General features: G+C 51.8%; 1 protein-coding gene across 2 annotated transcripts in view; it reads left to right on the top strand.

The window, feature by feature from the left end:
• Window positions 1-24,912, top strand: part of prkn (parkin RBR E3 ubiquitin protein ligase) — a 50,124-nt gene that overhangs the window by 9,513 nt on the left and 15,699 nt on the right. For both annotated transcript variants that reach the window (XM_023821161.2, XM_023821159.2), the window contains exons 3-8: window positions 5,538-5,701; window positions 10,518-10,737; window positions 11,985-12,103; window positions 17,167-17,250; window positions 17,673-17,788; window positions 19,286-19,422. In XM_023821161.2, coding sequence (XP_023676929.2) covers window positions 5,538-5,701; window positions 10,518-10,737; window positions 11,985-12,103; window positions 17,167-17,250; window positions 17,673-17,788; window positions 19,286-19,422 — 840 coding nt within the window. The remainder of the gene's footprint in view (window positions 1-5,537; window positions 5,702-10,517; window positions 10,738-11,984; window positions 12,104-17,166; window positions 17,251-17,672; window positions 17,789-19,285; window positions 19,423-24,912) is intronic.

Here is a 24,912-nt window from a genome sequence, read left to right as displayed (position 1 = left end):
TCTCCTGCTACGGCGTAAATAAATTACACGGATGGGCTGTCGCTCGGCGTATAAAAAAAGCAGCACTGCCTTATCAGCCTGATGATGCGATGGATTGTCTTTTCCCATCACAGTTAGGACCAGGCGTCACGCTGGTGAGGGGTTTAATTGTGGCGTCTAATTTATGGGGAGAACTTGGGGCGTACCTTCCGAGCAGAGATTCGGCGGCCTGGCGGATGAGTTTCACACAGCGACGATGACCGAGCGCCACCTTGTCAGCATCAATCAGACATTTACCTTCAATACCTGATTTGCTACTTTATCAGTATTTTGGTGTCTTTTTATTCATATTTCCGTTCATTGGCTTTGCAGACCTACAGAATCAGTGCAGACCTTGAGACGTCTGCTTCGAGAGAGAGGAAATTGGCACGTCAATCATTAGTCTTCATATCTGTAGCAAACCGGTGGGGGGGGGGGGGGGGCTAAAGGGAGAGGCGCAGAAAGGTGCTGAATATGGTGCTGGGGGGGGGGGGGGGAGAGAGAAGGACAGATATGCAGATAAATCAGGCAGAATAGCTCTGCCTAATTGCCTTTGGTAAAATGTCAGCGTGTGCCTGAAAATCTGAGGGCGTGGAGGTGCCAGTCAGTCAGGGAAGGACTGCTTAGGTAAACATTTATGGCTTTGGTAGTTTGAACAAACTGTCGTTTTTGTGTGTGGTGGCTGGAGGGGGGGGGGGGTCACACCATGCAGTGCACGGTTGCACACCGCTGTGGTGAGGGGCTGGCATGACAAACAGGAGCTGCCGATCGCAAACTGAGGAGATATGTCAGTATGTGTCATCAGCTATTCTGCTGCTGATTAGTCAGGTCTTGGCTCATCTTTACCCTTGGAACCCCACGTCCTTTTCGCCCAAGTGAAGAGCCACCTCTCTGCCTTCACGTGCTGCCCTGCTTTGTAATGACCAGTTGAGGGTGGGTGAGAGAGCGTTGGAGCTGTGGTCACACTGGTCACACTGGTGGTCCTGATGCCATTTAATAGTATGAATCGCAGTCAGCCCAAACACTGCTCTGAGATAGGCCCTCCACGTTCCGGGCTTAGGGGGTGGGGGGCAGCGCTGGGTTACAGTGTCACTGTGATGTCATTTCTCTGGGTGAGCGACTGGTCTGAAGTAACCTCTGTGAAGGGGATATCTTGGTGGGAGGGGTATTTGGGGGCAGAGGGTGGTGATGAAGAAATACAGCTTGCACACCTTCGCACAGACCTGTGCTGCCTTCCCCAGCCTCCGCTTACCCCCCCCCCCGCTTCCCCTCCACTCTCCTCTGGGCTTCAGAGTCCAGACCTGGGCTAATTGTTATTTACCTCGTTAATTACCCTTCTGTCTGTGGGTCTCTCCTAAAGCCTCGCTGATTTAGAAGGCTCTTGACAGGAGAGCGGGAGGAGGAGGCGTGAAAGCCGGGGGGGTACGTCCTCCTCAGTGGCCATTAAATGTCAGGTGACCACAGCGTCTGGAAATCTGAGCATGGAAATGTGTGATTCTGCTCATTTCTGGATTGTGGTTTTGGATTTTTCTTTACAGGCTTGTAGCAGAAAGCTAAAACAGATGAACAGGACTGTAATGTAGGACTACAGGGGTATTGAGCTTCACCGTGTACATAAATCCAGTGGGTTTCTGTCTGCCGTCTCGAGCCAGTGCTCTCAGCCTGGCGCTGGCCCGCGTCAGGTGACTTCTCATTTAGGGGCGTTAGGGGGTCTGTCTTTGTCAAATCGATACAGCGCGCTACTCATCTGGGCTTTAAGCTAAACCCCCCACCGAACTACCGTCCACCCAACTCCCCACACCGCCGTCAGATTAATAAGAGAGGACAGACAGAGGAAATATTTCCTGGCTTTTTAAGCGCCGGCTGCCGGCTGATAAATAGCGGGGGCCCAGAATCAATTTCACCATTGATCTATGAGATAATCCTCTTCAGGACAGTGGGCCCGTGGTCCAGTCCTGTCCGCTGCCAGGATGAATGTCAAAAGAACAGCGCCCCCCACCCCACCCCCCCCCCTCTCGTCAGGCTGGGTCAATGCCCTGTCTGCGGGTCTTTTTTTTTTACCCCTCGTGCAGTGGGGGGTGGAGGGGGGAGGTATGAAAAACTGCAAACGGACAAAAGGGTTTTTATTCTCCTAATTGCTCGGACCGAGCTCTGGAATTGATGAATCGATCTTCTTTACTGTTATGTGTGAGGAAATGAGGGATATGGGTCGACACTATTTTAAGGTGGGTGTGTGCAGGCCGGCGCTCTGTGGTTTTATGGCTAATCGATGAGCGGTGGGCAGCGGCAGACGGGGTGCGTGTGGAGCGGGTGTGCGGACAAGGCGAGATGGTTTTCGGGAGGGATGGTACACTCATACGTTACTTCCGTCGCCGTCGACGGGAGGTGCCCGCGGACCCCTCAGCAATCAGAGCGACTTAGTCAGCTGTCAGTCACACATTTATTATGACGAATGGGGCACTAAGACAGAGACAAATCTCTCCATCCGCCTCCTCCCTGCCCCCCCCCCCACTGTCTGGCTCCTCCACTAAACAGTCCCAGATCTCCTTTCCTCTGATGCTGCAGTTCAGAATTAAGCCAATCTGTCTTCATATTACTGCTGCTGTATATATAAGCCTGACCTGGCAGCCTGCCATTCCATCCAGACAGGAATCATTTGCTACCCATAATGCTCTGCCTCCCTAATTTGATTGACAGGACAAGTCTTGTCGCTCCTGTTCCCCCTTCTCCCTCTGCTCCCCCCAGAATTACTGTCACAAGGTTTTATCAGTAAATAACACACATTTCATTATGTCGAGGATAGATTCAAACTGGCAGGTAGATTTCAGCTTTTATTCATTTTCCTCCCTTTTCGAAATGTCCTACATCTCTTCCTTGACTGTGGAGGAGTAAGGAGACTCCTCGCACAAACCTCGACCACGGCGTCTGACGGAGGGGTGGAGCGTGCGGCCAGCTGGAATTCGTCGAGCCCAAACCGCTTGGCTCAGCACCGGCGCAGCCAAAATGCCAAGGCGGCCGTGTAAATGAATCATGCCATTCATAAACGGGGACATAAGGGGAGTTTAAAGGAAGACTGTCCGGAGACAGGCAGGCACAGGTGCTCTGTGCTAAACAGGCCTCAGGCAGAGGGGTAAAGGTTTGGATGATTTATACCAGGAGCATTTCACCTTCTGCAATGATCCTGTCATTCATCTAACACAATAAAAGCATCATTGGTAACCTAACAACGCTGTTAATGCTACCACATTTAATTGCATATAAGATGACTTTATCCATCTGTCTCCTAAAACCACTTACGCAGTCGTGGCGCTGATTGTTCTATCTGAAGTGAATTGAACTGGCCGCCACTCGCAGGAATTAGCTACACTGGCCATTACGTGCTTTTTTTTTATCTTGATTCCTAGTGCCTTTGAACTATTCTACACCAAACATGGAAATTAGATGTTTATCCTGGAAAATGTATTTTTCCTTCTGCTCCAACAAAAAGCTGTCGAGCGTTTGGGGACGTGAGGCCATTGCGTGGGTGGGGGTGGGGGTGGGGGGACTCAGTAATCTGGTCTGGCAGAGCTATATGATGGCTTCTTGTCAGTCTTTTTTTTTTTTTCCCTGACAGGTCTCTGGGAATTCAGGCAAATCGAAATTCCCTCACACGCCAACTCTTCCTGTGATGAAACATGACAAAGGACGATTTTACTCATTTGTTATCCACTTGGATGAGGCACAAACAATGAGGGCGATTATGGAAATCACAGTGACAGGGCAAATCACATCCCTTTCCAAAGCACATTATCTCCAAAGTCTGTGGGCTTCTTGGTTGCTGGAATTTTAATTTTAATTCAGGAGCTGAATAAATATCTTATTTTTTATTTTTTGAGTCTTTTAATTCCGATTGAAAGATGCTCGGAACATTTGATTCACTCGTAATGACGTACGGCGTGAACAGGTTTTCTGTTTTGGCCCGTAGCTAAAGACGTCGTAACCTGCGATGCTAAATTTGCATCTTAAAGAGTGAGCGCATCTCCGTGGTATATTTTCCGACGCTTAAACGTGACCTGGGATCAGTACAGCTGCTCTGTGCTGCACGGCTGTGTGGAAATGAAAGCGTGTGATGTTTCTTGTTCTGATTGGCTGGGGTTATAGTTCAGGTTATTTAAATTAAGTCTGAGGGAATAACGATATAATGCTTCACAATCGTTTTCTTCCTGGGTTTTGCATGGATGGGAACGTGGGGAATGTGGCCTCACGCATGTGGACGTCGTCATTGGAGGATGTACCCAAACGCCTTCGAGCTGCACTTGATGAGGGGTTGTCTCGGTTTAGTCTGATGTGTCAGTCTGTAAATGACACGGTCCAGCTTTGAGGTCCTAAACGTGGACTTTCATTTGCTGCCGTCACCTTTAGCTCGCCGGTTCGATTAAACCGGGAAGCGGTCGCCCCCACCCAGTCCAGGGGCTTGGGGGCACAGCTCAGGGTCCGGGCTGGTTCTACTCTGCCATGGGATGGGGCATTTGTTTTTATTCCCCCCCCCCCCCCCCCCCCCCGCTGCTTTTAAGTGTCACAAAGTCTGAGGGTTATGGTGATGAAACATTTTTGTGGGGCGGTGTCACACCTGGGCGTAGAGCAATCAGTCAAGCCTTTCGTTATAGTTTGAGAATTTCGGTCTATTTCGCTTATGCACAGAGTTCCCCCCCCCCCCAGCCATTACTGCTTAAGTCAACAGGGACACGGTTTCAGGCACGAGTTACGGTTTCGCCTGAGTGCGGCCGAGGGCCCTGGCAGCCCCCCCCCCCCCCCCCGCCGCCTGCTGTATGCGTGTGGGATGTTGGTCGCTCATCCTGAACGGCACCAAGACTCACTTTATCAGCAGTCCTGCAGGATCCGTTGAAGGTTGATTTATTTCAATTAAGATAATACTCAGGAATGATAACAGAAGGAAAACCATCAATTAAGGTCATTTAGGGCTTTGGTGCTTCTCTCCTTTTGCTGTGCCATGTGCTCGATGGCCAAGCCGGTCACCATCGCCGGTCATTTACACCTGTCCCCTCCCATCTAGCTACACCTCAGACAGTGCAGTCCATGCAGCAGCACTGGTCATGACTAACATGGAGTACAGCGGCACAGTAATCTGGAGGCCATGCCAGCACATCAGCGGGCGTGTGGCAGCGTACGGGACGCTGGGACACTCGCCCAGTCACCACGCTGAATGTTTATGGACTGTAGGAGGGAATCCATGCAGACGGGGGGAGGACATGCGGATGGGGGGAGGACATGCGGAATGCACAGACACAGAACAATATAACAACAAACGGTGAACAATGTATGAAGCGTACTGGCAGACAGCGAATGGGGCGGGTAGCTGATATCGCTGTCGTTAAGCGAGATTAATGAGCGGATATTAGTGAAGGTCTGTGACTCTGTGGCCTTTGTGGAAATTATGGTTCTTGCTGGATTTCCATCTCCCAGCTGCCCTCTCTCACCCCTGTCATCTCACACCTCTCACATGCCCCCCCCCCCCGCAGTGTTTGTGAAGTTTAACTCCAGTGACGGGTTCCCGGTGGAGCTGGCTGAGAGTGCGAGGGTGGTCCAGCTGAAGGAGGCGGTGGGTCAGGAGTGTGGCGTCCTACCCCAACAACTGCGGGTCATCTTCGCGGGCCGGGAGCTACATAACGACTGCACCCTCCAGGTAAACCCCCCCCCGCCCCCCCCCCAGCTCGGTAACCTGGAAGAAATTAGCAGATGTTACCAGAGTGGAAGCTGCTGTTAAATGCAGCGAATTCAGCTTCAGTAATTAATTTCTCCCAGGCTTTTGTTGACTGGAGGATTTAGTTTGAAGGTTTGATGCAGCGTGCAGATCTGACTTACGCTGTCTGACGTCCCCTAGTGTGCATGTGCCATTCTGCATGCTCAGGGGGGGGTGCCCCCATCTTCGGCGGTCCCTGTCGCCCCACCAAGTCTCATGCTTGTGGCCGCGTTTCTCCATCCAACCTACACATGACGTCCTGTTTCCCCCGAAGTTGATGCCGTAAACAGAGCCTGGGGATTCTGTGAACTTTACTCCACATCGCTTCATTAATTTTGACCTTCTTAATTATGCATTAAAAGGGCCCAGACTCCTAGGTAGGGAAGACGAGGATGTGGGGGGGGGGGGGGTTACACACTTCCTGGCTCCTGCAAGCCGCCCACTTTCACTCGCCGCACTCTCTGTGGTGCCATGCTCAATTTCCCCCCCGACAAATTGCACTTGAGACCCTGGCCATGTGTGGGACTTAGCAGTTAGCTGTACTGTTTATATGTTGGGGGTAAGCCTGGAGTGGCTCAACTCTGCCCCCTAGAGCACAACTATGTTATTGCTCCAGCTTCATTGTGAACATGAGGCAAGAAAAACAAGTAGTTGGTCTCTTCAATCAGCTGGTTTTCATATGTCAGGTGGCTCCACCAAGTGCCACATCGTGCACAGGGATAGGCCGTCCTGTTTTGGGTCATGGATCAATGACTATTATAATAAAGGTCAAGATTCTTATCCGCTGTGCCACTCTCTAGCCCACATATAGCTGAACACTGACTGTTCAGTTATTTTTAATTTATATTATTATATGTTTTAATAGCATTGTGGGCTATCAAGCAGGTGCCATGGGAGGAGGGGGATTGTTTATTCAGCAGTTAGGGAGATTTTCTGGAAAAATCTGGACAGAACCTTATTTTAAAAAGTCGCACACATATTTTATCATTAATTGAAGGCGTCCCCCGGGAGCCTGGTGAGAAGGCCACTATAAGATGATTATGCGGATGGTAGGTGGGCCGCGCCACAGCCGGCCAGAGCAGAACCTAATGGGTCGCTACGGAGGTGACTAGTTCCACTCAAGCTGATGGCGATGGAGCTGCAGAAACCCTCAGCCTTTCATGGGCCTCCGTGAACCCGGCGAGTCATTTCAGAGTTAGCCAGTCACCATTCCTCCTCCCCTTAACGTGTCCGAGAGTCCGGTCTCCCCATTTGTCACGTAATGCTGGATGTCAGCGGTCCGAGGTCAGCCTGCCTCCAGAATGTCACTCTGCTGGGTAGTACCAGTCCCGGTCAGTCCTATATCCAACATAGGCAGCTGCCTAGGGCGACTTCTGAGGGGGCAGCGATTTGCCGGTGATGCTCGCCTGGGGTGCTGCGTCGGCTGGGACTGTTACCGCCTGTTAATCCTTCCTCTCGGATCCCCTCTGGGGAATCCCACCATTTCTTGCCCGCCCCTATAAATTGGGCTGCAGGCAGTCAGTGGACTGGAGTCCCATAGCAACAGAGCAACAGGAGGGAGATTGGGAGCAGGTGTGGGGATGTGAGTGACACCATTCCCCCCCCCCAGCCCCCACAGGTCACAGACAGCTGGGGTTCTGGGACGGCCCCGGGTTACGTCGGGTCAGACGGACCGAAATGGGAATTTCCAAAATAAAAGTGTTGCTTTGTGGTAAATGTGAGGTGTGCAGAAGTACGATAAATCAGGAATTAAGGAACGTTCCCCAAGAGACTCGCTTCCTGAGGTGTGAGTTTCGCTGATAATGGCATTGTGTGACAGCTGGATTGAGTCCCTGGGGAACGCGAATCTGTCTGTCTGATAATGCTCGTGGACTTGGGCGTCCAAACTGCACAAGTCACAGGTCGCGTTATGCAAATGTGGCGTGGGCAAGGATTCCGGCTATTTCTGTGATGTATGCTATCAGCGTTTGTGTCAGGCCTGTTGGTGGCTGTGTCTCTCCACACTAACCACATAGGGCAAGGCATTAAGTTGAGTTCTGGGCAATTTGATTGGTCGGCAACTCCCCGCAGTTTGAGCCATATGACAGATTTAACAGGTAATCGATAACTGCATAGCTCTCAAGCTCTCACAATGATTGGCTCTTCGACGGGGTGTGGCCACAACCTTCAACCAGTCATCTTTGGGTGCTGCTGCCTGGGAATCCTCAGCATCCCCTCACCCCGTGGTTCCCCGGTACGCCTCGAGGATTCACTATTCCCAGGGGGAGAGCGGCAAGGGAGTTTGTACTTGTTTTGCGTGTCACTTCCTGTGAGGCTGCCTGAGGCACAGCTTCACAAGTTCCCGCCCGGACCCCTGGGCCGACTGTGTCCCTGCCGCACGTCAACACTCAACCCCAGGGACCCCCCCCCCCCACTCCGTTACTGCAGCAGGTCCCATCTCATGATTATTAATCTCCTTCTGAGTAATTAATCAATTTAGCTGGTGAAATACGCTATACCGGCACATCTTAATAGCGTTATCTCATTTTAAATGCCCGCGTGCTCTGTTTGCATGCCAGGCGTACAGATGATTGATTACTTTGTTGACTTATTGGAATTCTGGCTCAGTTCCGGGTTTTGGATTTAATTCATTACGGGACGAGATCATCCTCAGGACGGTCCAGGCTCTTCAAAGCACCACTCAAATACCGAAAGGGCAGACGTGTGCTGCGTCAGTACACCCCCCCCCCCAAGATGCTGGGATTTGACATCTCACTCAGGGGCCAAACTAACCCTTTCCCTGCCCCCCATTTGAGGGTGTGGCACAAGGGCAGGACACAGCCGGAGTTCGAGTGCGGTTTTTCTGACCATCTCGAATGCACGCAGGTTCTTGGCTGCGTTGACTCTGATATGGCGGAGACCGGGTACCGTGTGACCGGCAGCTCCGAAACGGCAAACTCACCTGGGATGCTATCTCCGGTAACCCGGACGACGCGGGGCGGCAGCGTGAGGCTGTGTCCGTAAGGGTGAGCCAGTGCGGAACCAGTTAAGATGACAGGCAGGGCCGTAATGGCAGAACGGTAATCTGTGCCGGGATGCCTCTGGCGATACGGCCCCCTAATATCGCGCCCGAGACGCTGCTCAGATCATTTCCAGTCGCCAGCGTCTCACATTCTGTCATAGGTCATTTCCCTGGCTGTCTGTTTGCCTGCCGCCACCCCATTCATCAGAATGGCTGCCAGCGATTACGGGTCCCTGACTTATTACTGCTGCTGCATCCTGAGACACTCCATCTCCCTGGATCTGCACCCAGCACGGCGTGCTCCCCGGGAAGGACAGATTAAACGCGCGCGTGTGCCGAAACGTGGAGCCAGACCATGTGACCTCTGTTTCTTTTGGACCTCCTTTTCTTGGGGAGCCTCTCTCTGTCCCTCCTTCTCGCTCTCTCCCGCTGTCTCTCTCCCTCTACGCACGGAGGCCCTTGGTCTAACGATGACCTCTTTCTAATAAACTAAAAGGGACACGGTATTTGAAGCCCTTCATTTGCATTGCATAAAAATAACTCGGGAAATGGATCCTGATAAACAGCCCTGCATATTAAAAATGACCTGGAGGAGCAGGCAGACGCTGAGTAAGGCGCGCCGTGCGAGGAGAGCCTGCTGGGGGGGCGGGGGGGTGGGGGGGATTATCCACCTGAGAAAGGGGGTGGTTTAAGGACGGGACAGGATGCAGTAAGTCTGTTGCGACTTCTCACAACCAGGGCCAGTAAGACGGCTTCGCTGGTGGGACGTGGGGCAGGAGGTGGGGTTAACCAGACCTCCTGACCGCTTAGAGTAGCTACTTAGGCCAGTTTGGCTTTTTACAAGAAGGATCATAGTGGTTAAGTCAGAATGGAATTTGCTTCACATCCATCTTTAAATGTGAATCGGCCGATAATGAAAAATCTTAGAGTAAGTAAATTAAACTGCATGACTCAGGTGTTGGTAGTGTAACTTGTTTTCTGGTACTTTCCACAGCCCTGGCTCCTCTCCCTTTATTTGGCTGTAATCTGTCATACTTTGGGTTGTCCAGTCCGTTTGCCCTTTGGGTCCTGGTGGTCTCATTCATTCATTCATTTATTTGTTTGTTTATCTTCCAAGTTGGCACCCCCCCCACCCCACCCCAGCACGACCACCCCTCGCTGTCCGGCTCGGCTCCTGCTCAGTGCCAGTCAGCTTTTTTTTTTCTCAGTTCTCATGAATTATTTAATTAGCAGTTAATAACCTACACACTTTATAACCACGAGCTCCGCGTTCCAGTGAACCGGAGTAGCGTGTTTTGCCAAAACAGGGAGCAATAATTTGCAGCCGTCAATTAGGCATTACGATTTCAAATGTCATATCATAATTACAGAGCCGTTTATTAATTAACATTAGAAAATGTGCAGGTAGGTGGGCCCTGCAGGGCATGTGAGGCCCTGGTATTACACGGCGTTCAGTCCGAGCCCCCCATCCGCTGTCGGGGGAGGGTATCTCACGTGGTTCCCCGGCTGCTCTGGCCCTCCATTAATAACCATGCAGATTCCATGTTGGACGTCTGATTTTGAGCATGAGCGGCTTCTCTCCACGGTCACGTGTTCAGGTTAAGGTTCTCAGATGTGGTGCTCAGCAGCACCACAGCTTTATGATGTCATCGCCTCTGAGCGGCAGCCGGCGCCCCCTGGTGGGAGCACGCTGATCTCTATATGTCTGCGTGTGCGGGTTTGAGCACAAGCATCTTACTGGTGTGTGTTTTCTGGTAGAGCTATGACCTCCCGGAGCAGAGCACGGTCCACGTGGTGCTGCCCACGTCCGGCCCAGCCCGTCGGCGCGAGGTCTTCTTGCAGAGTCAGCTGAGGGGCACTGCAGACAGCCTGACCCGTCTGGACCTGAGTGAGGCCCGGCTGCCCACAGCCTGCACCGGGCTGGCCAGCATCCTGAGGACAGAGAATGGCGGAGAGGCGGGTTCAGCCCCCTTCCCAGGTACCTGTGTGTGTGTGTGTGTGTGTGTGTCCACATTATCTGGTCCAGTGCTGCGTTGCCCAATGCCCAGTAGCCAGTTCTTTTTCCCACCATCATAATCGTCGGATACAATGCAGGCCACAGTCTCCCGAAGGCCATGCCGCATTCCCAGTGCCGCATCCCAGCGCATGGAGATGCACCTTTTAAAAACGCCCTCTGCGCACCCTTCCGCTGTCACCCCAGAGGCCCCCGTCCCACTCACCGCTCACTCATTGGGGCCGCAGCCTGTCCTTTATGTGACCCCCCCCGCCGTGCTGCCATCTCTCCTCTCCTTTAAATGTATCAGCATAATGGAACCCCTTCCATAGAAATGATGAATTAGACGGAGGGTTATAAAATCTACTTGGCTGGATTTATTGTGGATCGTGTCAAAGTATCACGGTTCTCTCCTCTGTCCCAGGCTTTTAGCTCTAATGAGTGCGCTAAAGCCACCCCCCCCCCCCCCCCCTCCAGTGTCATCCCCCCCCTCCGCGTGGCTGCCAGTTTCACTGCCCCTGGCACGATAACGGAAGGATGCCTCTCCCCCCGACTTAATTATCTGTCATAGAGGTGTCCAGCCGTCCCGCTGTCCTCAAGCTCCTTTCGGATAATTGGAGCTGGTGTCTGTCCCCGCCGATCCCACCCCTCCCTCTGGGGCTCATCCTCGCCCCCAGTCCCATCCAGACCTGCCACCCACCAGCCACATCCGGTCTGTCTGTCCGTGGAGGATTCCTCCGGAGCGGGATGGCGTGCGGCTCCATTCCCTGAAAGTGTGCTTTCCACTGTCAGCTCTCCTTCTCTGTCTTTCTGTCCCTCTCTCGCCCTTACACACACACACACACATGCACAAACACACAAACACACACACACACACTCACACACAGACATTGTTTTATTTGCTGTTAAGCTCTCATTTGGCCGTGGCTCACTCGGGTCCATGTCCCTGCCGGTATCAGATATCCCGGCTCCCGCCGCCTCACGGCCTCCCCGCAAATTGAAAAGGTACATTCGGATAGCGAGGGATATCAGAGAGGCCTCTGGGGGATAGGGGGCGCCGCTCACAGCCTCGCCCAGCGTCCGTGATGTGTCCGTGGCTATTCCCCTGTATTACTGTGCCGTGAGTCAGCCTGCATCTGGCTGCGTGGCCATGCAGTGGTGTGGATACTGGTTGAGAGCATTGCTCTGTACCACTGCCTGACGATCTGTGGATTGTTTCCCTTTGTGTACAGAGTCCAGGCCACACTGCAGCTTTTATGTGTTCTGCAAGAGCCCATGTGGAGCCATCAGGCCCGGGAAGCTGCGGGTACGGTGTCGGACCTGCCTGCAGGGGACGCTGACGCTGAGCCGGGTCAGTACCGCTGCCTCCCTGGTGCCGTGCACTTTGCAGGCCTGATTAATCGATTCCCCCATTCCCCCTCCCATGAACAATTAAGACTAGGGCCCTAGGATCAGGTGCTTGGGACAGTGTGTGTGGTGTGCGGTCAGCTGGGAATGTGCCCCCCCCACCCCGAGCGATCTGAGGGCTCAGGTTCTTGACTTACCCGGCTCTTTCCGTGTTGACCCAGCCATCCCATCCTACCTGTTGGGCTTCTTTTCCTCGCACCATGAACCTGGGTTCCGTTTCCTAGGTGACTGCTGGCATATGCGGCTGCTCCACCCCCACCCTCCCCACGCTCTGCCTGCTGCTGACCCTCCAAGTGCCAGTCAGCCGCTATCATGCGCAGCGCAGGCTCTCCCCCCTAATGTGTGTCGCTAAGCTGCCAGCAACTGCTCCTGAGGGCCTCCTGATCCGGGATCCCAAAACTCAGCCATCCATTGGTGGGGGGGCAGACCTCTTCAGCTCCTCGGCATGACTGCGGGAGATGGGGACACGAGTGGAGCCCCAGACGATTTGAGGTGTCCATGACAAGCATAGAACGCGTGCTGAGATTACATCACCACTCCGGGCCAATTAGCAGCAGGGGGAGCTGCGGACGGCTGGGCGAGAATCAAACCGCAGATGGCCGGGCAGGCGGGTTGGGGTACCTATGGGAGATACGATACACAGGTACACTGACAGACAGACCGACTGACATGGACAGTGACACTGACAAACACTCAGATACACACAGCGACACTGACAAACACGCAGATACACACAGTGACTGACAAACACGCAGATACACACAGCGACACTGACAAACACTCAGATACACACAGTGACACTGACAAACACTCAGATACACACAGCGACACTGAAAAACACTCAGATACACACAGCGACACTGACAAACACGCGGATACACACAGCGACACTGACAAACACACGGATGCACACAGCGACACTGACAAACACTCAGATACACACAGCGACACTGACAAACACGCGGATACACACAGCGACACTGACAAACACACGGATACACACAGCGACACTGACAAACACACGGATACACACAGCGACACTGACAAACACACGGATACACACAGCGACACTGACAAACACACAGATACACACAGCGACACTGACAAACACACGGATGCACACAGCGACACTGACAAACACGCGGATACACACAGCGACACTGACAAACACACAGATACACACAGCGACACTGACAAACACACAGATACACACAGCGACACTGACAAACACACGGATACACACAGCGACACTGACAAACACACGGATACACACAGCGACACTGACAAACACGCGGATACACACAGCGACACTGACAAACACGCGGATACACACAGCGACACTGACAAACACGCGGATACACACAGCGACACTGACAAACACGCGGATACACACAGCGACACTGACAAACACTCGGATACACACAGCGACACTGACAAACACACAGATACACACAGCGACACTGACAAACACGCGGATACACACAGCGAACCTGACAAACACTCGGATACACACAGCGACACTGACAAACACGCGGATACACACAGCGACACTGACAAACACACAGATACACACAGCGACACTGACAAACACACAGATACACACAGCGACACTGACAAACACACAGATACACACAGCGACACTGACAAACACGCGGATACACACAGCGACACTGACAAACACTCGGATACACACAGCGACACTGACAAACACGCGGATACACACAGCGACACTGACAAACACTCGGATACACACAGCGACACTGACAAACACGCGGATACACACAGCGACACTGACAAACACGCGGATACACACAGCGACACTGACAAACACGCAGATACACACAGCGACACTGACAAACAAACAGATACACACAGCGACACTGACAAACACACAGATACACACAGCGACACTGACAAACACACAGATACACACAGCGACACTGACAAACACACAGATACACACAGCGACACTGACAAACACACAGATACACACAGCGACACTGACAAACAAACAGATACACACAGCGACACTGACAAACACGCGGATACACACAGCGACACTGACAAACACGCGGATACACACAGCGACACTGACAAACACGCGGATACACACAGCGACACTGACACACACGCGGATACACACAGTGACACTGACACACACGCGGATACACACAATGACACTGACAAACACGCGGATACACACAGCGACACTGACACACACGCGGATACACACAGTGACACTGACACACACACGGATGCACACAGTGACACTGACAAACACACAGATACACACGAGTGACGCTGAGAAACACACAGATACACACAGCGAGACTGACAAACACGCAGATACACACAGTGACACTGACACACACACGGATGCACACAGTGACACTGACAAACACACAGATACACACGAGTGACGCTGAGAAACACACAGATACACACAGCGAGACTGACAAACACGCAGATACACACAGTGACACTGACACACACACGGATGCACACAGTGACACTGACAAACACACAGATACACACGAGTGACGCTGAGAAACACACAGATACACACAGCGACACTGACAAACACACGGATGCACACAGCGACACTGACAAACACGCGGATACACACGAGTGACGCTGAGAAACACACAGATACACACAGCGAGACTGACAAACACGCAGATACACACAGTGACACTGACACACACACGGATGCACACAGTGACACTGACAAACACACAGATACACACGAGTGACGCTGAGAAACACACAGATACACACAGCGAGACTGACAAACACGCAGATACACACAGTGACACTGACACACACACGGATGCACACAGTGACGCTGAGAAACACACAGATACACACGAGTGACGCTGAGAAACACACAGTGACACTGACAGACACACAGACGCACGTAGTGATGCTGGCAAACAGACACAAACACTGACACACACACACACACACAAACACATTCACAGACAGACATAAACAAACACTCAGCGACATGCACAAACACCTGCGCAATTAGATTCCAACACTAAAACGCTAATATTTAATGTGATTAATGGTCCATAACCCCCCAAGGAAACTGAAAAACAAACAGAATCTGATAGCACAAGGAAAGCTTTGGCACGTACTGTTTGTTTTTTTTAGTTGATGGGGATGTCCCCACAAGGGGAGGCAATCACTGCTCAGTAGGGAGCTGTTTGCTGAAACGCTCTCATAAACAGATAAAAACAAAGACACACACACACACACACACACACCTGCTTACGTCAGGCCTGCTTAATGAAACACTGACCCCTCATAGCAGAGTGAGACCGTTTGTCTTTGGAAATGTGCACCTCCCTTCCACCATGGCCCCCGGAGCAGCTCAGCTAAAGGGTGTTTCTCGGTACCAAGAACACAAAGACCGTACTTGTGGTCTTGGCAAGACCGATCTTGCTGACTTGCCTTCCAAGAACGAACTTGGGGCCCAATGAATCATGGGATTGTTCTCGTTTGGACGAAGATGCGATCGATGTATCCTTGATATTTGGGGCGGGGCAAGAACGACATGCAGGGATTTTTTACCATCCTCTGTAGTTCTGTCCTTGAGTATCGTAGCTGGTCTTTGGCAATGGATGATGACGTAAATCGGGTACATGAGAACACCAGTATGGTCAAGTACGCATATTGAGCAGCACCCAAAGTCTATTTGCTCAGCCTCATCCTGACTCCATCTTTACTCACTGTGCCCTTGTAGGGCGGGTAGTGGGGGTTAGGGTCGAGGGATTTGCCCATTGTAGTTATTCGAGATATATGTACCTGGTTCGGGGGGGGGGTGTGGCTAAGACTGCTTTAAAACAAATCAGTGTTTGTTAAACAATAATATAATTAAAGCTTTGGAGATCCGGACGCTTACTCTTGTGTTGCGAACGCGCAAACTTGCTCTCGCGCGATACGGCAGGAGGGCGGGCCTCCGCTGACAATGCAGAGGTGTGCGGTGAATTATTCATCGCCGGTTCTCTCATTAATCATTTACATTCAGCGGAGGTGTTTTTTGTGTCGGAGAGAATGCCGGCGGTCCATGTGACCTTTCGCGGCTGTCTCCGAGCAGGTGTCTGCGCGTAATCTCGGAGCCCCGGCGCTCTGTGCCGGATCCAGCCCTGCCAAATTAACACCCAGCCACACTCCTCCCTACGCGGGGGAAGTAATGATTTTCTTAACCTTTCGGAGGCTTATTAAGGCGCCTGTCAGAATGTTTAAATGCTTATGCTAATCAGGGCCTGGGCGACCGAGGAAGAGGACGACGACGAAGAGGAGGGCTGGCAGTTGGCGCCTTGGGGCTAATGCTGGTCGTGGGGGAAGTTGGGAAGGCATCTCCAGTTGGGGTGGGGGGGTAGTCTGGTGTGGGGTGGCCACACTGCTGTCTCATCCTCTAAGTGCAGCTGAATTTTTACAATTATTACACACATACATTACTGGCCGTACTCATTTGCCTTCATGAGTAACGTTAGTGTGTTAGCCGATCCGTGGTCTAGCAACCTGGGCGGGGCCACACCTGGTCCACTCTTCTGCTCTCGAACCTGTCGATCCTGTCAGATGGCATAGGTATCCACAGGTTGCATGAAAAAACTGCAATTAATCTACATCCCATCAGGCTCTGGGGAGGGTCTTCTGATCGTTGCATCAAATTTGAGGTCTCCCCGCATCCCCGTCCCATGGGAACCTTTGTCCACAGGCCTGCATTTTAGAGTTTGGATAAGTGAAGCCGACTCAAGATTTTGCTGCCTGACTAAGATCCTGACTGTGCTGGTTTGCTTTTGGCTTAAAAATGAGGCCATAGGCACATCGGTAGGCTCTGGTCTCCACACTGCCGCTCAGGCCTCTGCTGTTAGCTATTATGCAATGCATGCTGGGAAATCTGGGCAAGGCATGCTGGGTATGCTGAGGTATGCTGGAGGAGTTAGTCATCCTAGTACTTTTCCATTCCTCCCCCCCCCCCCCCCCCCCACAATGCAGGGTCCTTCCTGTTGGGACGATGTTCTCCTCCCGAACAGAATACACGGTGTATGTCAGTCCCAGGACTGTGACGGCCGAATGGCGGTAAGAGCCCCCCCTCCCCCCACCCAAAATATTCCCAAAGTTCCCATTTCCTGTCATATCCTCAGGTGTTCAGAAAACTTGTCCATAAGGTTCCCACAGCTCTTCACGTCAGCCTTTGCACTTTTCATTAAATCATGTCAGGGGTGTATAAACGGGTGGGGCCAGCTGAAAGCTGATTGGCCCCCAGAGTTTCCCTTCACCTGTCAATCACCAGTTCAAAACATATCATTGGCTAATGATAAGGTTGGCCCCTCTGTATGAATTATAGCCCCTGTTATGCCCCTCACCAAAACAGTCATCGCGCCTGAATTGGGTGGCCGAAGTAGGCCTTTAACAGGAAGCACAATGGATGGAGTCTCTCTGAGGCACCAGTAGACACTTGGGGTCCAGGTCCTGTCCTAACTTTAGTGCTACCCCTGCAGGAGTTCTACCTGAAGTGTGCCACCCACCCCACTGCTGCTGATGACACATCTGTGGCCCTGGACCTCATTACGCCCAACGTCCGGGGTATCCCCTGCATCGCCTGCACTGACATCTTGTGAGTTCCCCCCCCCCCAACTTGGGTTTCAAAGGCCCCCTCACTGTAGATGAGGATTAGGTAGACAGATCCGGAAAGGGCCGCTGTATATGCGGATTTTCATTGCAGGCTAATGAAATTAATAATTAGAGGACTGATTGGCTGAAGAGTCCTGACACCTGGGTTTGAACAGCCGACCTAAAGGTTATCCCAAAAACCTGCATGCCTTTAGCAGTCCTCTAAGATTGGCCACCCCTGCTGTAGACAGTCACGTGACGGGTCTCAAGGAGGAGACTGTGTGGAGGCAGGAGCTCTGAGGAGGAGGAGGTCCTGCTGTGGTCTCGTTGTGTACAGTATTTACCGAAAGGTCGTGGAGGGCGGAGTTGCAATCAGGGGAAAACAATGGAACCAAATCAGCAAGCGGCGCACTGAAATCGGGCTTGAAGCATGCAGAGAGGACAGCAAAGTGATCCTGGCAGTAGGTTTGTGGCAGCTCTGACGGGTCCCCCGCACTAATTCCACTAAAGCTGCTTGGTTTCTCTGCCAGGGTGGGCGAAGCGGGGGGGGGGGCAACTCTGTGAGAATCCTGGGTCAAACGTCACTCAAGGCTTAGAGGCTAGTAGCGATAATGAGCTCTAGTGAGCGGCACCAGGTCCAGCCGGCATGCATTTAGGATGCGAGGGTAAGGAGGGAGTTTGGGGGGAGACCAAGATGGCCTTGTCAGCTGAGGTCAATAAAGCCCTCCGACCCTTCCTGACCACCCAGAAACCCAGACATGCGGCAACCTTTCAGTTAACTCTCACTTTACAATCTACACACAACTGACATAATATGTGTATCCAAGTCTTTTTCAACAAAAGTTACAAAATGCTAAGCTAAAGTTTGTTAAACTTCAAGCAAATGACGCGATTCAAAGTTCACATGAAAATAAAAATTAAGTGTTCATTTTTAAAGTAAACGTGTGCACGGGCCTAGCAAACGCTGTGTGATGATCCTGAGTGGCTGCTGTATATTGAAGGTTGGTGCCTTGTCCTTCACTTGGTTCTCCACTGTAACTTGCAACACTCTGTCATACGGCTTGCAGGACTAAACCTGATACACACCGTCGATTTTTGAAAAACCACCCAGATGCCCAGTCGGGGGCCCAAAAAGGGGACATGTCCGGACGTATGGTAACCCTACCCCCACCCCCCCATGTCCGCCATATCTGAAGCAGATGTTTTCTATATCCAGCCTGCCGTACTGCTGTGAGGGAGACAGTGGCTTTGTGGGTGCCTGCGTCTCAGAGGAAGCTCCGCCCATCACTGCCGTTATCACTGCGTCGCTCGTTGATGATGTCAGATCAGGCACTCGGGCCAACGCTTTCCTATAGGTTGGGAGGTCCCGTCTAGGCGTTCCGCCTCTCGCCTCCTCACCCCCCCCCCTTCATCACCTCTCGGCTTGTGAACCCCGCTGGATGCATTCCAGGTGTCACCGTGACGCTGATGGTATTTTTTGTGTTGTGCCCGTCCTGTCCAGGAGCCCAGTGCTGGTGTCACCATGTCCTGACCGCCATGTCATCTGTCTGGACTGCTTCCGCATCTACTGCGTCACTCGGCTCAACGAGAGGCAGTTTGTGCACCACCCTGAGGTCGGATATTCCCTGCCCTGCCCGGGTCAGTGCCAGCCCACCCCTGATTGTTTGTAACTGTCCTCACACTGGGAGTCTCATTCATATTTATTTGTGTGTGAGTGTGTGTGTGTGTGTGTGTGTGTGTGTGTGTGTGAGAGAGAGAGAGATAGAGAGAGAGGGAGAAGTGCTTGTGTACAGCACGCCTGCCTGTAAAATGCCCCCCCTCGAGTGGGGCTCAGTAACCGTGGATTCCGAGGCCGCAGGCAGCGGTGATGGATGGTGCAGGGGCCGCCACAGCAGCGAGGGCCCGATGGTATCGGGACGCCCTCCTCAGAGACACGCTCCCGCTGCCCCCCTACCAGCCTACTCCATCTGTAACTGCCAGGACGTAATGGGCCGGCGGGTGGGGGCCAGTCCCCGTCTCCCAGCCTCACGCTCCAATCTGCACTCCCTCCTTGTCTCTCAAGGTTGGGTGGGTGGGGGGAGGCGGGGGGATAGGGGAGGGCGGTAAACAGTTTTATGTTACGCACACGCACTCACTTCCTTAGCCAGGCACACAAAATGCTGCTGCTCACTATACATCAATTTTATTGTATGAAAATGTATCAACAAATGCATGCATGCAGATCTGCATGCAGACACATTCTCTATAACTCACCGCGCTTCTTTAACTATTCTATCATTTGTACTCATAATTAGCAATCCAATTTAGGGCAGCTTTGGTAAAGCACAAATGATCCGGAAAGTTGTTCCGCAGTGTGTGTCTATGTTTGTGTGTCTGTGTGTGTATGTGACTTTTTTTTAATTATTACGTTGTGGGGATCAGATTTCCTCACAATGTGATAAAAACCTTTTACATTTTTTTCAGTCCTCACAATGATAACCTCAAATTTATAAAAGTCTGTGAATGCAATCAAAAAACTAAAAATGCCAAAAGTCTTGAATTTCGTTTGGACAGGGCTTGGTTAGGGTTAAGGTTGCCGTTGCTGAGATTAGGGTTTTTTCTATAGAAAACAATAGACGGTCCCCACAAAGATATGGACACAAACATGTGTGTGTGTGTGTGTGTGTGTGTGTTAGCCTCTCGTGCGCCAGGACAATCCATCACGGCTCGCGTGGCTGAGGACGGACAGTCGCGCAGAAAAGGTCAGACCCCGGCGTTAAATGGCACTGCCACTTTTAAATAACTTTAACGGCCTCGCTTGAACGTGCCTGTCTGCCAGAGGGGGTGATGGAAGCAGGAGGACAAGGGCGCTCGAAATAACGGGCGCAGCCGCTGGCAGAACCGTGGCTGTGGACCCCCTGTGCGCCGCTGCACGCTGACTCAACAGTCAACTCCTGGATGCTTGATCCACAGTTTTGGGTTAATAGAGGCAAAATTTCACGGCATTCATACATCTAGGAATTGTGTTTGAGGGAGTTTTGTGGTTATTCGTGTTGTTATTGCATCTTTGTTCCCATAGGAGGCGCCGCAGGGTCATTGTCCTGGAAAGGGCTCCATCTTTGTTTCTTTGTGAAACAAAACCTGAACAAATGGGATTAGGGTTTTGCGAGTATGACCGTGGACTGTGTTTGTTCCTGGGAAGCTGAATCTCGTTTCTCAGAAAGACTGGGAATGTGGGGTAGCTCCCACTCAGGTTGAGGGGGCTAATGGAGTAATGATAGGTATGTTTTGTATTCCTGCAAATAGGCACAGGCCACACCCACCCCCCTGAATTGCACAACATTTGGTAGAATCCATGAATACTGCAAGTATTTTGGTTTGCAAAGAATAAAGTGGGATTGTGGCCATGGCCGACGGAGAATTAATCCCAGCGGAGTGTCTCTGGGATGAACTAGGGCATTTAGGCCAAGGCGAAGATGGCTGCCTTCCGGGTAATAGCTTAACACAAACTCACCAACTCTGTAAGAGCCATTAAACGGAGAATCACAATGAACTGAAACGATGCATGACTCCAAAGTCAAGGAGACCGTTATCTTTTATTCGTAACAATGTGATTTTTGGTAAAAGTGTAAACAAGGGGGAGCTACAGTTTGGGGGGGTCAGACCTTCAGGCGTTATGGTTGGATGCAGGGTGTGAAAGAGGGCACCCATTGGCTGCTGCCCAGTCTTCTGGAATTCCAGCTGACTATAAATTGAATCGTGACTGATGGACATTCTGAAAAACCATCAGGAAAAATGGACAGGACCGGCCATAAAAAGCCACAATCGAACGGGAATGTACCCACCTTTCCTGTGCCTGCACCCGTGTATGACGGGTGGGGGGGAGGTTTGTGGGTGCCGACTGGAAGGAAAGCATGAATTCAGAGAGAGAGAGAAGGCGGAGACGAGCAGTGGAGGGGGGTGAGCTGATTGGTCCATGTGATCTCACCCTGCCTGTGAAGCGCTTGGCAGACTGATGCAAGTTATTGTCTTTGCACAATCAGGAAGGAAAAAAACCCTTTAATAGAATAATGGAGACAGGATTGTCTTTGTGAGGCTGATCAACAAAGGGTCCCTTTGTCGTGTCAGTCCAGAAATGCGTGGGTTTTTTTGTATTGCAAGGCATTGAAAGTGATAATCATTGCCACAGTCACTGGAAGCTGTCAGGTGCGTATTTTGAAGATACTTCAAGCTCCATTTAAACCCATGGGGATGACTGCTTTAAGTAAAAAGCTTTATGCTGCTGTTGGCAGTATTTGTGCCACCCCCCCTCCCCCCCACACTTCCTGCCTACCCTCCTATCGGAATAGCCAACGTTCCTGCGTATCCCAGGTGAGCACTCCCGATTGGCCCTCCCAGTCCCCTCAACCATTCCCACGTAGATGGAGGAGCTGATATCTGTGAAGCTTCTCTGGCCACAGATCAGAGGATCCCGGTCATGTCCCCGTACCGCCTTTTGCCAGCTGTGCCCCCTCCACCACCCGAGACTCTTCAAAGCTGAGATTCCCGGCCCGACGTCACGCTTTTTCCCTTCTTATGCATCGGCAGATAGAACGGCGATATTACGAGAGAAGAGGAAGATCCTGAATAATACAATGAAATAACACATACGACCCCGTCATGGCTGACTGGTCGATGAAAGGGGACATCCGTGTCAGAGATGAAGCATCTGCAGGGTGTAATCAGCGCTGTGCTGGGCTACAATCCACCTTTAGTGGAACTGTAAGGCCCATGTACTGGAAAGTGGTTCTGAGTCGGATCACGCCCAGGTGCTCCCAGTCCAGGTGGCCATGGGTGGCCTTGCTTGTCTCGCTGGCCCGGAGACCCAATCGGGCCGGTAATGAACCTGTTTCTTGCCGGTGCCGAGAGAGGCGGGCCCATTAATCCTCATCAACAGCCCTGTCACTTGCAGGACAGGGCCGCGCGCTCCTTAATCAACGAGATAATTAGCAGATAATTAGCAGGTTGGAAATTTGGATTTAAAAAAAAAAGAAACGATTTAACTTGTGTCATCTGAGGCAGGTTGATGCGCGGCCTACCTGATGGTGGGAGCACGTCGCTGGGATCTCCGCGTGTAATTGGGGTCTCGCTGTGTGTCTGTCTTACGGGCCTCCCTGCGTCCTCCCCGTCTCTCCTACCCCCCCCCCCCCACCAGCGATGGTAAAAAGACACAGCAGAGGATGGCGCAGGCTGGCAGGGATAGAGAGCCAGGATCACTGGCCGCTCCTCTGGATTAGCCGCTCTGAGCTTCCAGCCCGCTTACACAGACGGTGGTCCTGGGGGGGGGTGGGCTCGCAGGGTTTGTGTTCAACCCCCAAAAAGCAGCTGGAGCCAATGGTGAGAACAACCGTCACGTTAATGGGGTGAGACGGAGCCGTTTGTGCAGGAAAGGGTATCGGGGGAGTTGGGGGATGGCACAATCTCGTCCCCTGGCCCCCGCCACCACCACACCCCCCGCCCTCTGCCTTTGGCCTCCGCCCAGCCCCACGTCCAGCCCAACTGCCCTTTGCTTGCTACAAGGGCGTTAAAAATGAGACTCGGATGTCTTCAATCCCCGTTTATCAGACCTGGGACGCCCGAGGCGAGAGCAGGGGGTGAAATATGGCTCGTATTTATATCTAGGGGACGCCAACCAGGTTTTTATATGAGTATTGATTCAGTGGCTCCTCTCTTCATGAAAAAGGTGCTTTTTTGTTATCTATTTCAGCTAGTTATTAAAGTGGAAATTGAGTTATAATTCTGATGGATTTTTCACAACATGTTTTGGTCCAGTTGTTCTGTTTCCTCTCTGGCTTGACCCGCTTTCATCCTCTTCTCTTACCGGGCTTGGGATGGGGGATTGTGTTGGTCCTCATCATCTAATTCTGGTACTCATTAAAGTAATTTTCTCAATGATTTGATTACCGGGATCCGGGTGACTAACTAAATGTATTATTTTCTTTTTTTAATAAACAAAAAAAACTGCTTTTCTCCTGACAAGAGGTCAGAAAAACTGTTTTACATTGAAGTAACTGTACTGGATTCAGATATGTACAAAAAATGGAACCACAACCAGGAGTAAGTTCGTTGTTACTGGGGCCCCACTGAAAAAGTAACTTCAGGGACTCTGCTACCCCACTGTAGTGACTGTTCATGACCAACAGGGGGCCCCATGCAAATGTGTGGTTTGAGTGGTGGTAAATACCACTGCTGGGCACAGCAGGGTATGGGGCAGATGGGACAGCCCTGACTGGGCCCCCCCTCTATTCTTTCCACGTATTGAACTGGCATTTTTTTCCCCCCCAATGCTAAGTCGAGCTCAGCGTAAGAGGATTTAGCACAACAATAGAAGTGTGTGTGGGGAGGGGGGGAGTTAAATATAGAAGCTTTCAGATGTGACCGGGAGGTAATAGAGCTCGGCGCTGTTTCATCTCGGGTGCGTGCCTTTAAGAGCGCGGTGGGGAAACAGAAGCAGTTTGAACCTCCTCGCACCACGGGAAAACATAGAAACGGACGGACGCAGTCAAACCAAACACAAACGGGGTGCGTGAAGCAACGGGAGATGTTTTTAACTGCATTAACGAAGCACACTGCATCCCAGAGCTGCTCTGGTGAAGACCGGGCAGGCGTCATATCTGATTTCATCACCCCCCAGGCCAAGAATGGGCCGATCCGACCCACTTGAAAATAACAGAAGAAGTATCTGACTAGCTTCTATCACCCATGGAGATGCTTTGGAGCTTCAGAGCCCCCTTGCCCCCCTCTTCCCACCCCCTCGGATTCCAACTAATAACAGGTAGAATTCCTGTCCAGCTGGGGGCAGCGTTTCTGCTGATTTTGACTATTCGCTTTTTAACATTCTAGCTATAAGCTATTTTCCGCCCTCTGATGAAGGACCCGCGTGGCACGCCACCCATTTCCACTTCTTTTCAGAAGCCTGTGCCTTCCCCGTGTCTGGAACCTTCCCGTGTACCTCCTTCCCAAAGTAGCCCCTTTGATAGGCAGACCTTCTAAAAAAAATGCAAACTTGGGAGTTGGCAGAGTCCCCGGGTGCCCGCTGTTCTTAAACCGAAACGTTCCCGAAAAGGCACCCTGCAGCACCTTTAAGTGAGGTTCCTACCCGGAATTATT

Source organism: Paramormyrops kingsleyae, chromosome 3, assembly GCF_048594095.1.
Source record: "Paramormyrops kingsleyae isolate MSU_618 chromosome 3, PKINGS_0.4, whole genome shotgun sequence".
Taxonomy (NCBI): Eukaryota; Metazoa; Chordata; class Actinopteri; order Osteoglossiformes; family Mormyridae; genus Paramormyrops; species Paramormyrops kingsleyae.
The sequence above is the reverse complement of the archived record's forward strand: the minus strand, read 5'-3'. Positions and strand labels throughout refer to the sequence as shown.